This window comes from Myotis nattereri (assembly GCF_964212035.1).
Source record: "Myotis nattereri genome assembly, chromosome: 16".
NCBI lineage: Eukaryota > Metazoa > Chordata > Mammalia > Chiroptera > Vespertilionidae > Myotis > Myotis nattereri.
In genome coordinates, this window is record NC_138091.1 from 39,738,461 (window position 1) to 39,752,728 (window position 14,268).

The 14,268-nt window shown below is 39.3% G+C and overlaps 1 protein-coding gene across 1 annotated transcript in view; it reads left to right on the forward strand.

Moving 5' to 3' along the window:
- CEP112 (centrosomal protein 112) overlaps positions 1-14,268 on the forward strand; it is a 296,754-nt gene that overhangs the window by 72,771 nt on the left and 209,715 nt on the right. The window contains exons 15-17 of the mRNA XM_081109907.1: positions 614-706; positions 3,164-3,223; positions 9,766-9,845. Of these exons, the coding sequence (XP_080966033.1) occupies positions 614-706; positions 3,164-3,223; positions 9,766-9,845 (233 nt within the window). The remainder of the gene's footprint in view (positions 1-613; positions 707-3,163; positions 3,224-9,765; positions 9,846-14,268) is intronic.

Consider the following 14,268-nt stretch of genomic DNA (forward strand, 5'->3'; position numbering starts at 1 on the left):
ACATAATATTTAATAAAGTGTATTCTGCCATAATAAGTTAACCCTTGTACCAACATTTTTATAAAAGGAAACATAAAAATCTGAAAAGAAATGCTCATTTGTGTTAATAATACATTTTTAGGCTGAATATATGCATTATTATTATTTTGACATCTTGGCTATGCTTTAGTTTTCTTAACATCCTATGCATACGTGTGAGCCCACAGACACCCCACTGGTACTCACACATGTTGTGTCTGAGAATTGACACTTTCTGCAAAGAGAATCCCAAAGCTATAATTCTCAGGTAGTCAGTTATGTGGTATTTCATGAATTGAATGTTCCAGTGGATTTGGTTTTACAATTTGAAAAGTTTTCTGTAAGACTATTTTTCTGTAAAACCAACTATTTCTTCATTACCATTATATTTATATAACTTCAAACACTAAACAATTTAATATATATTTTTACTTTAAAAGATGAATTTTTTTAATTTTTAAAAAAACATTTTAAATTCAGATTTATAGATCATTTTAATTTTGAGTGAACCTTCAAGGTGGAAAAGGTAAATTTATTCAACCAGAAATTGTGAAATGGTACAAATTTTTTATTTTTATTCTTAAAATCTTTCTAGGCCTCTGGTACAATTAAAGAATTAGAACAGAATGTCTGTCAATTAAAATTGCAGTTACAGGAATCAGAACTTCAAAGAAAGCAACAACTACAGGTGGGTCTTGTATTTGTTCACAGAACAATGGCTGAAACTCACTTTCAACTTTATTGTTGAAAGTATTACAGATGTACTCCTTTTACCCCCTGCCCATTGACACCCTCCATCCTCACTTTCCTTTTTCTTGATTTATATGTACAAATAAGAGTTTTAAAAAACTCCTTAAAAATGTAAGTAGCTATTTCTGAGTCTTTTATTGCACATTGTATCATTTTTTTCATCTTATTTATCTTCTTTTAACAAAAGTAGATGCTATGGGATATAGGAAATAAAGAACAATAATTTTCATTTGAATAAGCTTTCTTTTGAAATTAAATTTAAAAATAAATTTTATTTAAATATATTCTTTTATTTTTATAGATTTATGTATTTACATATAATTGACATACAGTATCTTATTAGTTCCAGGTATACATCATAGTGATTTGATATTTAGATACATTAGGAAATTATTCCTACCATAAGTCTACTTACCATCTGTCACCATGCAAAGTTATACACTACTAGAAGCCTGGTGCATGAATTCATGCACCAGTGGGGTCCCTCATCCTGACCTGCGCCCTCTCACAATCCGGGATGTCAGACTGCTGGTTTCGGCCCAATCCCCGCAGACCAGGCCGAGAGACCCCCCACCAGTGCACGAATCTGTGCACCGGGCCTCTAGTATGCATATAAGATCTTTGGTTAATCTCTTCCTGCCCTCTCCCCTCCCCCTTTCCCTCTAAGATTCATCAGTCTGTTCCATGTTTCCATGCCTGTGCGTTGAGCGTCTGTTCCCTGGTAGTCAGTGTGCATCATAGCTACTGGTCAAATGGTCGAATGGTCGAACAGTTGCTTAGGCTTTTATAAATATAGATTATTGACTATATTCCCTATGCTGTACATTACATCTCCATGACTTATTTATTTTATAATTGGAAGTTTGTAGTGCCTCTTAATTTCCCTTCTTTTCATCTATTTTGTCCATTGCCCATCCCCGTTCCCCTTTGGTAGCCACTAATTTGTTTCCTATATCTACGAGCCTTTCTGTTTTCTTTTTTTTTTTTTTTTTTAATATATTTTATTGATTTTTTACAGAGAGGAAGGGAGAGAGATAGAGAGTTAGAAACATCGATGAGAGAGAAACATCGATCAGCTGCCTCCTGCACATTCCCCACTGGGGATGTGCCCACAACCCAGGTACATGCCCTCGACCGGAATCAAACCTGGGACCCTTCAGTCCGCAGGCTGACGCTCTATCCACTGAGCCAAACCGGTTTCGGCTCTGTTTTCTTTTATTTATTCATTTGTTTTGTTTTTTTAGATTTTGCATGTAAGTGAAATCATATGGTATTTGTCTTCCTCTGCCTTATTTCACTTAGCATAATACCCTCTAGGTACAAAGAATATTTTCTCCCTTTGAGTTATCTGCCAATTCTCATGCTTTCTCTCCTCTCTCTCTCCCTCTCTCTCCCTCTCTCTCCCTCTCTCTCCTCCTCTCTCCCTCTCTCCCTCTTCCCCTTTCCCCCCCTCCCTCTCTCCTATTAGATTTTTCCTTTTCCCCCTCATGGTCAAAAAATTCCAGTAACTAGTATATAGTATTGCCGGGGTCCAACCCCAGCAGGTCCAGGGGTTCCCAAAGGCGTAGACGGAGTCGGCAAAGAAGGAAGGACACGGAGACAGTGTTCAGTTGATCAGCAGCCTAGCCAGGATCTCCAGCCAGGATCTCCAGCCAAGTTCTGGTCTGGATCTCCAGAGAGGTTCTGCTGTTTATTGTCTTGTTACATCCGTATTTATACCAGTTGATTTTAATCCTGTCAATTTCTATTACAAAGGTTAGGGCGTTTCTTATCTCCATTCCAGGGAGTAAAGATTATGTAGCTTAAGCATGATTGTTTGTAGTAAAAGTGATTAACTTCCCGCCTGGCACTTAGTTAAGGAGTTTCATCCCCTCCCTAACTTCAGGGAAAAATCCCTACCTGGGGAAACAACCTTTCTCGGAGAGGTGACCTTGGTTAAAACACACAGCGCTAAGGGGAGCAAACATATTAAGAACAGTATGCTATATACGCCAGGTCCCTTGAAACATATGCTGTGCAGATGTTTCTTTCCTGCAGCGACTGTGTCAAGCAGCAAGGATGGACCGGCTTCCGGCATAGTATAACTTCAAATTTATTATTTCTGTATTAATTCAGTTGGTCATTATAGGTAATCTCCTAATCCTAAGGGTCAGAAAGCTTCTACTGTAAAGTATGTACTTTTAAGAGTAGTAATATCTTTAGGTAACTAAGGTTTTATGACCTCTAACATAAAGCTAATCATATTTCTGTTTAGAAAATTAGACTGGTAGGATGCTCTTACTAATATGTGAAACTCAAAGTTTGTCATCAAGTAGATTTATTTATTTCATTAGATTACTAATTTTATTAATTCTAGTAGCAATTTTAAGTATAATAAAATATTTATCATTCACAGGATCAAGAAAATGAGTTTCAAATGGAGAAAAGTAATTTAAAACGCACCTATGAAAAAAAGGTAATATATTTTGTGGGAAGCTACATTTGAAATAGTAAATGAAGCAATTAAGAATGAAGGTTGATTTTTATAAAGACATGCATTCTAGCTCTTAAAGGATAATTTATTCTAAGTTTATTTCAGGTAGCCAGTAATCAAATTTTGCTTTTTTGTTTTTTATGTTTGTACACAGCTTCAGTTCTATTATTAGTTATATCAACTTTAAAATACCACTTGTATATTTAATGAGCAAAGAGTAAAATTATATTTTCTATTATTTAAAAAATGTGATACAGTTTATGGGAGTCATTTGTATTTTATTGTATCATACATATACTAAGAACTCTAAATATGTAACCAAAGAATATAAAACAATGAAAGAGTTGTCTACTAAAAAGTTGATTAGTGATTGTTTCTTGTCAATTAGAATAGTGAATATTTCTCCTGAAATAAGCTGGTATTCCTGTCATCAGTAATAACTGGGGTTCCTTGACATACTATTAACATCTTCAGCAATAAAGTGCAGAATTAAGTTTGTGACTTAACTTTGGTTTTTTAAAAATATATATTTTATTGATTTTAGAGGAAGGGAGAGGGATAGAGAGATAGAAACATCCATGAGAGAGAAACATTGAGCAACTGTGTCCTGCATGCCCCTTCCTGGGGATTGAGCCCACAACCCAGGCATGTACTCTGACCAGGAATCGAATTGTGACCTCTTGGTTCATGGACTGACACTCAACCACTGAGCCACACCAGCTAGGCCAGTGGTCAGCAAACTGCAGCTCGCGAGCCACATGTGGCTCTTTGGCCCCTTGAGTGTGGCTCTTCCACAAAGTACCACGTGAGGGTGCACATGTACAGTGCGATTGAAACTTCGTGGCCCATGCAAAGAAGTCGGTATTTTGTGGAAGAGCCACACTCAAGGGGCTAAAGAGCCGCATGTGGCTCGCGAGCCGCAGTTTGCTGACCACTGAGCAGGCTAACTTAAGTTTTGAATTTCTTGTTTGCTATATAACATAGAAAGTAAAAGAGTAGTTGAAATAGCAAAGATTTTGTTGCTGCTTTTGTAATGATTTACTGTTCTAACATATATCAAATTAAGCCATTTGTAAAATACACACATAATAGAAAATGCAAAAAAAGTCAACCCTTCAACTGATTAAAAATACATACAAATGAAAAATTAAACAGATTTTATAGCACAAAATTCTTTAAAAACTGTAATATCACATCTTATGTACCCGTATAGTCACTCAGCAGATAGTCATTCAATGCTTTCGTTGGTGAATATCATACTAGGGACTGGTGAGAGGGTAGAGGATGAATTAGGCATAGGCGCTCTTTTCGAGGAGCTTACTGTCTAGGAAGAAGACTGTTTCTGTCATTTGGAAAAGTGTATATTTCCATGGACATGTATTGGTCTGAATATGTTCTCTTTAAAATTATAATAAATTTTCTTATTGCTGAAGTTTTTTTTTTCTTGCTGCAGTTTGAATACAACTCAATGCAAGATCTTAAATGTGCTTTATGTCTACAAAATGGCATCTGAACAGGAGAGGGAAGTATTGCTTTCAGTAAAATGTAGAATTTTTCCATTTCTGCTGTTGAGCCATGCAGCTTCATACATATTTTACTTACCAAAAGAAGGCTTGCATTCTGAGAAGACTCGCTCCCCATGTAGAAGGAGCTACATCCTCTGGGTGTGCTTTTTAGTCCATTGTTCATTCTCTGGCCAGATAGCTGGCTTCCCGTCCTTTAAGGAACACCTTCCTGGCCCCTCACTCCCAGCCTCCCACCCTGGCTCTTCTTGAGAGATGGTATCTGTGTACCTGTGAGACAGCGCGGGCTGGGCACCAGGAGAAAGGCACACATGAACTCATTTTAAAATAATGTGTTTCTATCCCAAACTCCTGTAAGTCTTACTGAGGGCAGTTAGATAGAGAGATAGAGCCAGAGTCTTCCTCCTACCGCCACCTTTGCTTGGTGTCTATCCCACCCGCTAGATGAACGAAAGTTATGGATCAGCCCCTCTGCCTGATGGACACAAACAAGAAACAGCATGAGAGCCCAGTTCATCCTTTGCAGTAACCTTCCCACCGTTCCTGTTCTCATTCACTGCAGGAAGCAGGCTGAACTCTTGCCATCGGGCATCCTAGCTACAGCTCCCCCTTTCCACACGGTGTCAACTGGCCTAGCTTTTTAATAACGGGACTAATTAAAGTGCATTAATTGTTTTCAGTGTAAATAAGACATGTTTAGAACAATGGCAGCCTCTAGAAGAAAAATAAGCTTATTTGTGCATCTTGCATATGTTCCCACATTATTTATATTAGAAGAGAAAATGTTGCTCAGCATGTCCCTCTGTTTTACAATTAATTCCGTAATCTCCCCCTTTTAAATTGACATCTGTTATTCTGTCTTTATTAAACCTGCTGTGATCTCAGCCCTTGAAGATTTGATGTCTTGCACCCCCCTCAGGGAATATCCCTTCTGATGCTAAAAGAGCTGACACAAATCCTCTGTAGCCCTGGACTGTGTAACTGGAGAGTGAAGTGGGATGTGTAGGGCTTCTGTTTGCTAGACAGTGTTACAGGTGGGACAGGTGTGCACAGCCAATAACTTTGGGTATAAAACTCTGTTCTGAGTATCTGTGCAGGAGGAGGAAATGCCATCTGAATGACACTATTTCCTCATGCCAATGAGAAAGCAGCACGAGAATCTAGCTTGTCTTTGAGGTGAGAGACACGCATCCGATGCCGTCCCTAATTTAAGCACACACATTATCTCAGGCTCTCTATTGATCTCTGGTGGCTATCCCCTGCTCTTAAGATCTTTGAACATCAAACAAATAATAGGTAGTAAAATGAAATGTCATTGTTTGATGAAGTGTCCTAATCTGTTAAGTCAGGAAATGGTGAGGCTAAATGATTTTACTAGCAAGGAAACACCTGCCTCTGACAAATAACCCATTGCTTGTTTTCCAAACAGGCACCAGAGAGAAAGAGATGGTGGTGTTTACCTAAAGCAGTTTATGAGGCAGATGTTAAGCATGGACTTTCCAGAATGTGTTAGAATGGAAATATCTACTTATAATAATTCTGATGTAACTCTCTAGCAAGTGAGATATACAGTCTGATGGAGTTCAAAACCACGAAAAATAGTTATTCCAGTGTTTAGTGTGCATATATACTTCTTTTAATTAGATTAAAATAATTTAAGATTCCCACAGCTTTACACATAACAAATTGTGTAGTATTTTCTACTACTGGCCTGATTTTCTTTACAAGGACACGTGCCTTGAGTGAAGTGTTTAGAAATGAATTTGTGCAGTCAAATGATTTCTAGAAGCCCTGCAGCCCAGAACCTATTTTTCATGTTGGGGAGTAGAGGTTGGAGCAATGAAAAGGAGCAGTGAGGGACCCCGCTAGTCGCTAGTCGATGTGTGGGGGCAGCCGCCGCTTCGTGCCCTTTGCCGTGCTGTGACGTCTGCCACAGTTCGTCTGTTTCCTTATATGCAGCAGAATCCCTTTCTCATATACACAGGTACTCACTTCCTGCTGCCTTAAATTCTTAGGGTGGAAGGGAGTAAAATATACATTTGGTAAGTGTGTTTATGGCTACTTAAATCTGAAATTACTTAAAACTTAAATTACTTGCCCTAACCGGTTTGGCTCAGTGGATAGAGAGCGTTGGCCTGCGGACTGAAAGGTCCCAGGTTCGATTCCGATCAAGGGCATGTACCTTAGTTTTGGGCACATTCCCAGTAGGAGGTGTGCAGGAGGTGGCTGACCGATATTTCTCTCTCATCGATGTTTCTGACTCTCTATCCCTCTCTCTTCCTCTCTGTAAAAAATCAATAAGATATGTCTTAAAAAAAACTTAAATTACTTAGTACAATCTCATGTTTGAGAATATATGCTGTATCCTTGACTTTGTGGTTTGGTTTTCATTATTTAAGTTATTAAAATTCACTTTGGATATTAACAATGTATAGTGGGGGAAGGGTTACAAGCAAATTAATTCAAGCCTTATCCTTCACTGCTATCAGTACATTAAAAAGGACAGCATTCGCCCTGGCTGGTTTGGCTCACTGGATAGAGCATCCACCTGGGGAACTGAAGGGTCCCAGGTTCGATTCCAGTCAAGGGCATGTACCTTGGTTGCGGGCATATCCCCAGTAGGGGTTGTGCAGGAGGCAGCTGATTGATGCTTCTCTCTCATCGATGTTTCTAACTCTCTATCCCTCTCGCTTCCTCTGTAAAAAAATCAATAAGTATATATATTTTTAAAAAGGACAGCATTATCTGTGTTACCCACAACTATCTGAGACCTGGATAGAAGCTAGAAATTTAACCCAAAATGGCCCTTAAGTATATGATGCGAATATATTCATTTAAGAACAAACAAACAAACAAACAAACCCAGAACAGCATTTGTTGGCTATTTCTAGTGAGAACCAGGTGTTGGTTGTGCTGAGTGCTGGGGATATAAAATAAACGAGAAACAGCTTCTGGCTTTAGGGAACCCCAGCTCAGAAGGCTGTGCTTTGACACATGGATGTATGACTCAGAGGGAAGGCTCTCCTTCTTCCGTTCAGATAGGTCCATTCCTGCCATAGAAGCAGTTCTAATAGAAGCATAGATTAGATCGAGGTGCTTGCGTTAGGGCACTGACCACACATCAGGAAGTGGCCGCTGTACACTGACAGAGATTAAGAGTGAATTATGAAGGATAAAAAGCACTTGCAAGAACTCAGAATTCTTAGCAATTCAGGGGCCATTTTCTGAAAGGACAGACAGTCCATCTAAGGGAATCACTGGATGGGGGCATACTGTGATTTTGGGTAATCATAATGACCTTGAGTTTTCAAGAAAATGTGTATAGAGTATTTAATCTAAGAAGGTGATAATTTTATATAGTTTTTGAGCATTTATTATGTTCTCTATGTTGTTCTAAGAGCTTTACATGGAGTAACATGAACTCTTCACAATGTCAATATACTCCCTGCTGTCCCCATTTCTCAGATGAGGCAGCTGAGGCACAGTGGGCTGAGTAACTTGTGAAGGTGTGGGGACAAACCCATGCAGTCTGACTCAGAGCTTGTACTCATAATCACCTTATAATTTTAGATCGAGTTTTCTCAAAAATGATTAATTTTTGAAGCTTTCACTTAAAGGAGTAAGTCTCAATTATACTTTCATACAGGGTTCTGAGTCCCAGAAAACAATTGAGCAGCCAATACAGGGGAAACCCCTCCTAGCCCAGCACATTGGAGGCACAGTCCCAGCGTGTAAAGTACCAGTGACTCATCAGAGACTCTGATAGCGGCTCCTTGTTAGTTCCCCGTGTAGTAATGTATCGTTCAGAGGACAGGGAGAAGTAGGCTGTGGGTGTGAAGAAAAACTCCTCCTCAGTAGAAACCCCCAAACCCTCCTGGGGATTTCCTGGGAAGTGGATTTTAACCACAGGTCTGAGGAGGAGACCACACTGGGAGACATAATAGAAGCAAGGTATGCCCCCTGCAGTTGTCAAGCACCAAATCTTAACAGATGATACACTTCAAGAATGAGTAGGAGAAAAGCCAAAATGGGCCAAAGAATATAGGGTTTTTGAGTTAACTAGATCTCCATCCAAACTATTATAAATAGCCAACTACAGGGACTTTTGGCTAGCACTGATTCAGAGTTTGGGAAGGTGTGGTGTGTGTGTGTGTGTTTTGTTGGTTTGTCATCCCTCTCCTATTCCCTTACCCAGCAGTTGCACGTTCAGCCTCACCTGGGCTGGTGGCAGGTGTGTAGCTGACTGGCATCTGCACCCCTCTAAGTGACGAGTTTTCTTTCCTACCAGCTGCTCTGCACCCTCAATGGCTATGTATGCGGAGCCATGGCTGCTATTTACTCCTCCTGCTCCCTCCAGCTGTACCAGAGTTGCCTTCTCCTATTTTTAGATACGTTTACGTCTGCATCTGCATATGAAGAATTTTCTGTGAAGCAAAATTTTCATTTGTTATTATTACTCATGCTGCCAACCCACCTACTGAAAGGATGCCACATCTAGGAAACAGATACTCATGGTGGGGACTTCCTCCCAAACTCAGTGAATAGTTATAAGAATCATTCCCAGCAGCAAAGACTGTTTCATCACCACCTGTGAAGACTGTTTCATCACCACCTATATGAGTTTGGGAGTACAGACACATTCTTACTTGCGTTCTCCTGAATCGTATGAGATTCCTTTCCTTTGGCTAATATGTAACTGTTTAAAAAATTCAAGTTATTCCTCCCTTTTGGAGTGTTTTACATGTCAGTCTATTTCACAGGAAATCCACATGCAGGGAGACTCAAACAGTTATTAACTTTGATCAGAAAAGTGGTGTTGGAAATAGAGTATTAAAATAATTATATGCTAAATGATTATGGTTAGTCCAATTTCTATTTTGAAATAGCTAAATCTAACTTTATATGAAAATGGACTTAAGATTGCTGTGTCATGGTTTGTACTTCTTATTTGAGCAAACTTTCCTTGTCTTCTGATACATGTGCCACGTCTTATCATGGCAGGTTCACGACTTGCAGAGTGAGCTTGATAAAGAAAAAGAAGATACTCAAAAGAAAATGTATAAATTTGAGGAAGCTTTGAAGTGAGTAAAATTGTAATATATTTAATTTAAAAAATACTCTTAGCCCTACCTGGTTTGGCTCAGTGGATAGAGAGTTGGCCTACAGACTGAAGGGTCCCAGGTTCGATTCTGGTCAAGGGTATATGCCTGGGTTGCCAGCTCAATCCCCAGTTGCCAGCTCAATCTTTCATCATTGATGTTTCTGTCTCTCTCTCCCTTCATCTATGAAATCTATAAAAATATATTTTTTAAAAATATGCTTAGTCTAAATTGTGAGCCAAATTAAATAGCTTGCACCTAAACACCATATTTTTATAATAGCCTTGCTGTGGTTTAGTTTGAGTCAGTTTCCATCATGAATCTGTATTTTCAGAATTTTATTGCTAGCCAGTAATTTTTTTTAAAAAAAGGAAAAATCAGCTGTTTTTAGTGATAGGGATGTAAGAAAATAGAATGTAGTAGTTTTATATGCTTTCTTCTTCTTAAGTGAAAACAGATTTTTAAAAAACAGCAAGACTTAGGTCTTAGAACATGTGGAAATTCCTCTGTAGATTTTGGAGAAATGTGGTAATGCAGTCTCCTGGTCATATCTGAAGATGAACTATGCAGGCATTGTTCAGGAAAGGCTCTGTCTCATGACACCTGCTCAGTAAACAGTAAACATGCACATTAAAACCTTCTGTCTCACTTCTCTTCTCCATTGGTTCACAAGTTGATTAGGCCCGGCTGATCACTAGGCTTTATCTTGCAGTTTTCAGGTGGAAAACATTGATTCACTCAGTAAGTGTTGCGCACCACGTCGCAGCAATGCATAGCCCTTCCCAGAGGACCTTGTAGTCGGGTTGGGAAGATATTTAAGAACTTTGGCAGTTACACTACAGAGTGATAAGAACCTGAATGGGAGACAGGTTCATAGACCCAAGAAAGTGATTTAAGAACAGAAGCTTACTTGAGTTCAGTGTATCTAGCTAACTCCCAAAGAACCAGCTAATTCCATTTTTCTTGCTTCCAAAAACCTACAAGCAGGAATCACATACAGAAAGGCCAAAAAGAACACCCAGGATCAAACAAACTTAGTATCACATTCTTTCTGGGAAGATTGCATAGCCATTCTTTCCCCCTCAGTTTTTGTTAAAATGTGTTGGCTGAGTTGCTAATAGAACATTTAAAATAATTTGTGTATCATGGCATCATAGGCTATCAATTTTTTATCAACACAAGGACGCATTGCTTATTTGTTCACATCACCACGTGTGAATTAGATAAAATCAGAAGAGAACCATAATATTCATTAAACATTAAGTCAACCATCAAGTTTAAATAATGACAAAACTAGGGCATTCTTGCTTTCTTTATAGATGGGATGGCCTTCCTTTATTCCTCATTAATTTATTTTTTCCTCCTTAAAATGTTGATTAACAACTTTTAATAGCAATAAATGAACAAATATGTATTTGTTTAGTTCTGACAATGCCTATATGTTGTAGTATCATACTAAAAGAAAGAGAAGGCTTAGAAGATATATCTCAAGACATGGACTGCTCCTAAAGATGTCAGAGCCCAGATTGGGCATTTGAAATACTTAGAGTACTAGGTTGACTGAGTTGCTAGTAGAACAGGTTGAGTTGTTTTCAGTAAGTACCATTGGAATTCAGAAAGTTTTTTTCAGTGGGATATTGGGAGTTTGTGTAAAACAGTGTGGTGCTTTTTAATGTTCACTAATAGGTTATGAAAGGACCTTGAAATCTCAATAGTTTTCTATATACAGCATCATCATTTCCTGAGCTAAGTAACACTCTTTATGGCTTTAAAGGTCTTTACCAAAACACCAAATTTTACTTGGAGTCAAAAAAGCAATTTTAGATTTTTAATAAAATTCCCTTGTAGATCTGTTTCTCCCATTCCCTATGTTAGTGATGTCTTCATTTTGACTGAATGTATGATCCTCACAATACAGCACCTGGATAGCAGATGTAATCTGGTCCGAAAGCGGAGTGAGTTATTGTGTGGTCTGAAATTCAAAGTAAACAGCACAAGCTGGCTATTTTCCCAAAGGAAAATATTCTTGGGATGGGGCTTGGGGCTGCTGCTGCTTTTGAATACAAGACTAGAATTACACCCAGTTAGTCCAGAAATAGCTCCACTTTTCTAAAAGATAGCTATATTATATAGAAATTTACATTCACACACACACACACACACACACACACACACACACACACGTGAAGAATTATAAGTTTTAGAGTGCGGTGGTATTCATTCATTTAATCATTCTTTCACTCAACAAGGGTTTATTTGCATGTTGTATGTATAATGGAGGATATCAGAGAATAGTTACTAGATTATTGTAATCCTTTGGTGGTGTCATGTAATATTGATTTTCCATGTTCCTTGAAGTTATGAGTTGCTATCCTCTCCTTTGGAGCAGCAGTTACCTCCTAGGGGTCTTTAATAACTGCCTTTACGAGAGAAATACCTTCCTTCAGCCCTGCTAGTTACTCTGAGGCTTTCTCAGACCTTCTAGGTTACACTTGCTCCAAGCTTCTTCCTCTTCTTGTGGCAGAATTCTTTGCTCATATGCCGTTTCTTGATCCTGCAACGTATCAGGTCAAGTGGTGACAGCCTCTACTTTGTTTTAACAAAAGTGGTGTGAAAGCTTAAGTTTGTGGTTTCTCCCTGGCCCTCAGATTTGGGCCAGCTTTCTGTGGGTTCTCCCTGGCCATCTGCTAGAGCTCACTCTGGCTGCCACCATTGGGAGCATGCACAGGGAGCCTGCCACTGGTTGGGGGTATATGTGGGTAAGATGCAGAGTGCTGGGGTGGCTGTGGCCCGTTGGGGGGATCTGTGGGTAGGGCATTCCCAGCAGCTTGTGGGTGGACTTCTTGATGGAGCCCATGGTGCAGTTAGTAGGATCCGTGTCCCTGCTGTACCCTCCTGAGAATCCTTCCTACCTTTCTCACAGCCTCTTTCGTTACCCTCGTTATGCAAATCAGGATCCAGTTCTCTGGATGGGGCAAGAGAGAAATGAGCCTCTTTTGCTCAACATTTAGGTTTATGAAATATATTGTTATATAACATTGTAGTTTATTAATTCTCACTTATTGAATAGCATTTTAAAGTGAACATACCACAGTGTATTTATCCGTTCTGCTGCCACTATCCATTTTGGCAGTTTCTAGTTTTGGGTTATTATTAACTAGAGGCCTAGTGCACGGATTTGTGCACCAGTGGGGTCCCTCACCTGACCTGCACCCTCTCGCAATCCGGGACCCCTTGGGGGATGTTGGACTTCTGGTTTCAGCCCGATCCCCACAGGCCTTGCTGAGGACCCCACCGGTGCACGAATCCTTGCACCAGGCCTCTAGTATGCATATATGATCTTGGTTAATCTCTTCCTGCCCTCCCCCCTTCCCCCTTCCCTCTGAGATTCATCAGTCTGTTCCATGTTTCCATGCCTGTGCATTGAGCATTTGCCCCCTGGTGGTCAGTGTGCATCATAGCTACCGGTCGAATGGTTGAACGGTCACTTAGGCTTTTTTATATATAGTGATAGTATCACTATGGACATTCTTATTATGTTTCTTTTGTAAACACACATACACATATCTGTTAGATATATATCTGCATCCAATGTTTATGTTGTGCCAAGTATGACACATATGGGGGAAGGCTAGACCTTTAGGTTATTCAGTGGCATTATCAAAGAACCAATTGAAGTGAATGGTAATTCAAGTTGGTTTGGGACTAAAGAGAAGAAGTTACTGGAGGCCTTTCCTCACTTTTACTTCACCCAGGTGTAGTTTTGAACTTCTAGTTCTGAGAACACAATCATTACCATTACATCCACATTATTTATGTAGGGGGATCTGAGACATAACTGATCTGATTTGTGGACCTGCTGATTGGTGAATGGATAATCATAAACCAGTTGAGAAAGTATTTCAAGTAAAGAAGAAGTATGAAAATTTATTAAGGGCTTCTTTTTTTAAAATATATTTTATTGACTTTTTACAGAGAGGAAGGGCGAGGGGAGAGGGATAGAGAGTTAGAAACATCGATGAGAGAGAAACATCGATCAGCTGCCTCCTGCACACCCCCTACTGGGGATGTGCCTGCAACCAAGGTATATGCCCCTGACCAGAATTGAACCTGGGACCTTTCAGTCCGCAGGCCAACGCTCTATCCACTGAGCCAAACTGGTTAGGGCAAGGGCTTCTTTTTACATATCCTGGTTTTCTTTTTTATATTGCTCCCTCCAATAAAAATTTCTGTTATTAGCAGCTCTTTTTTATTGTTTGTAAGTGTGTAATCATATTTTCATATACCATTGTTTCAATAAGTGCAGTTTCACGTGCACATAGAATTTTTATATATTTTTATTGATTTCAAAGAGGAAGGGAGAGACAGAAACATCAATGCTGAGAGAAAATCATAAATTGACTCT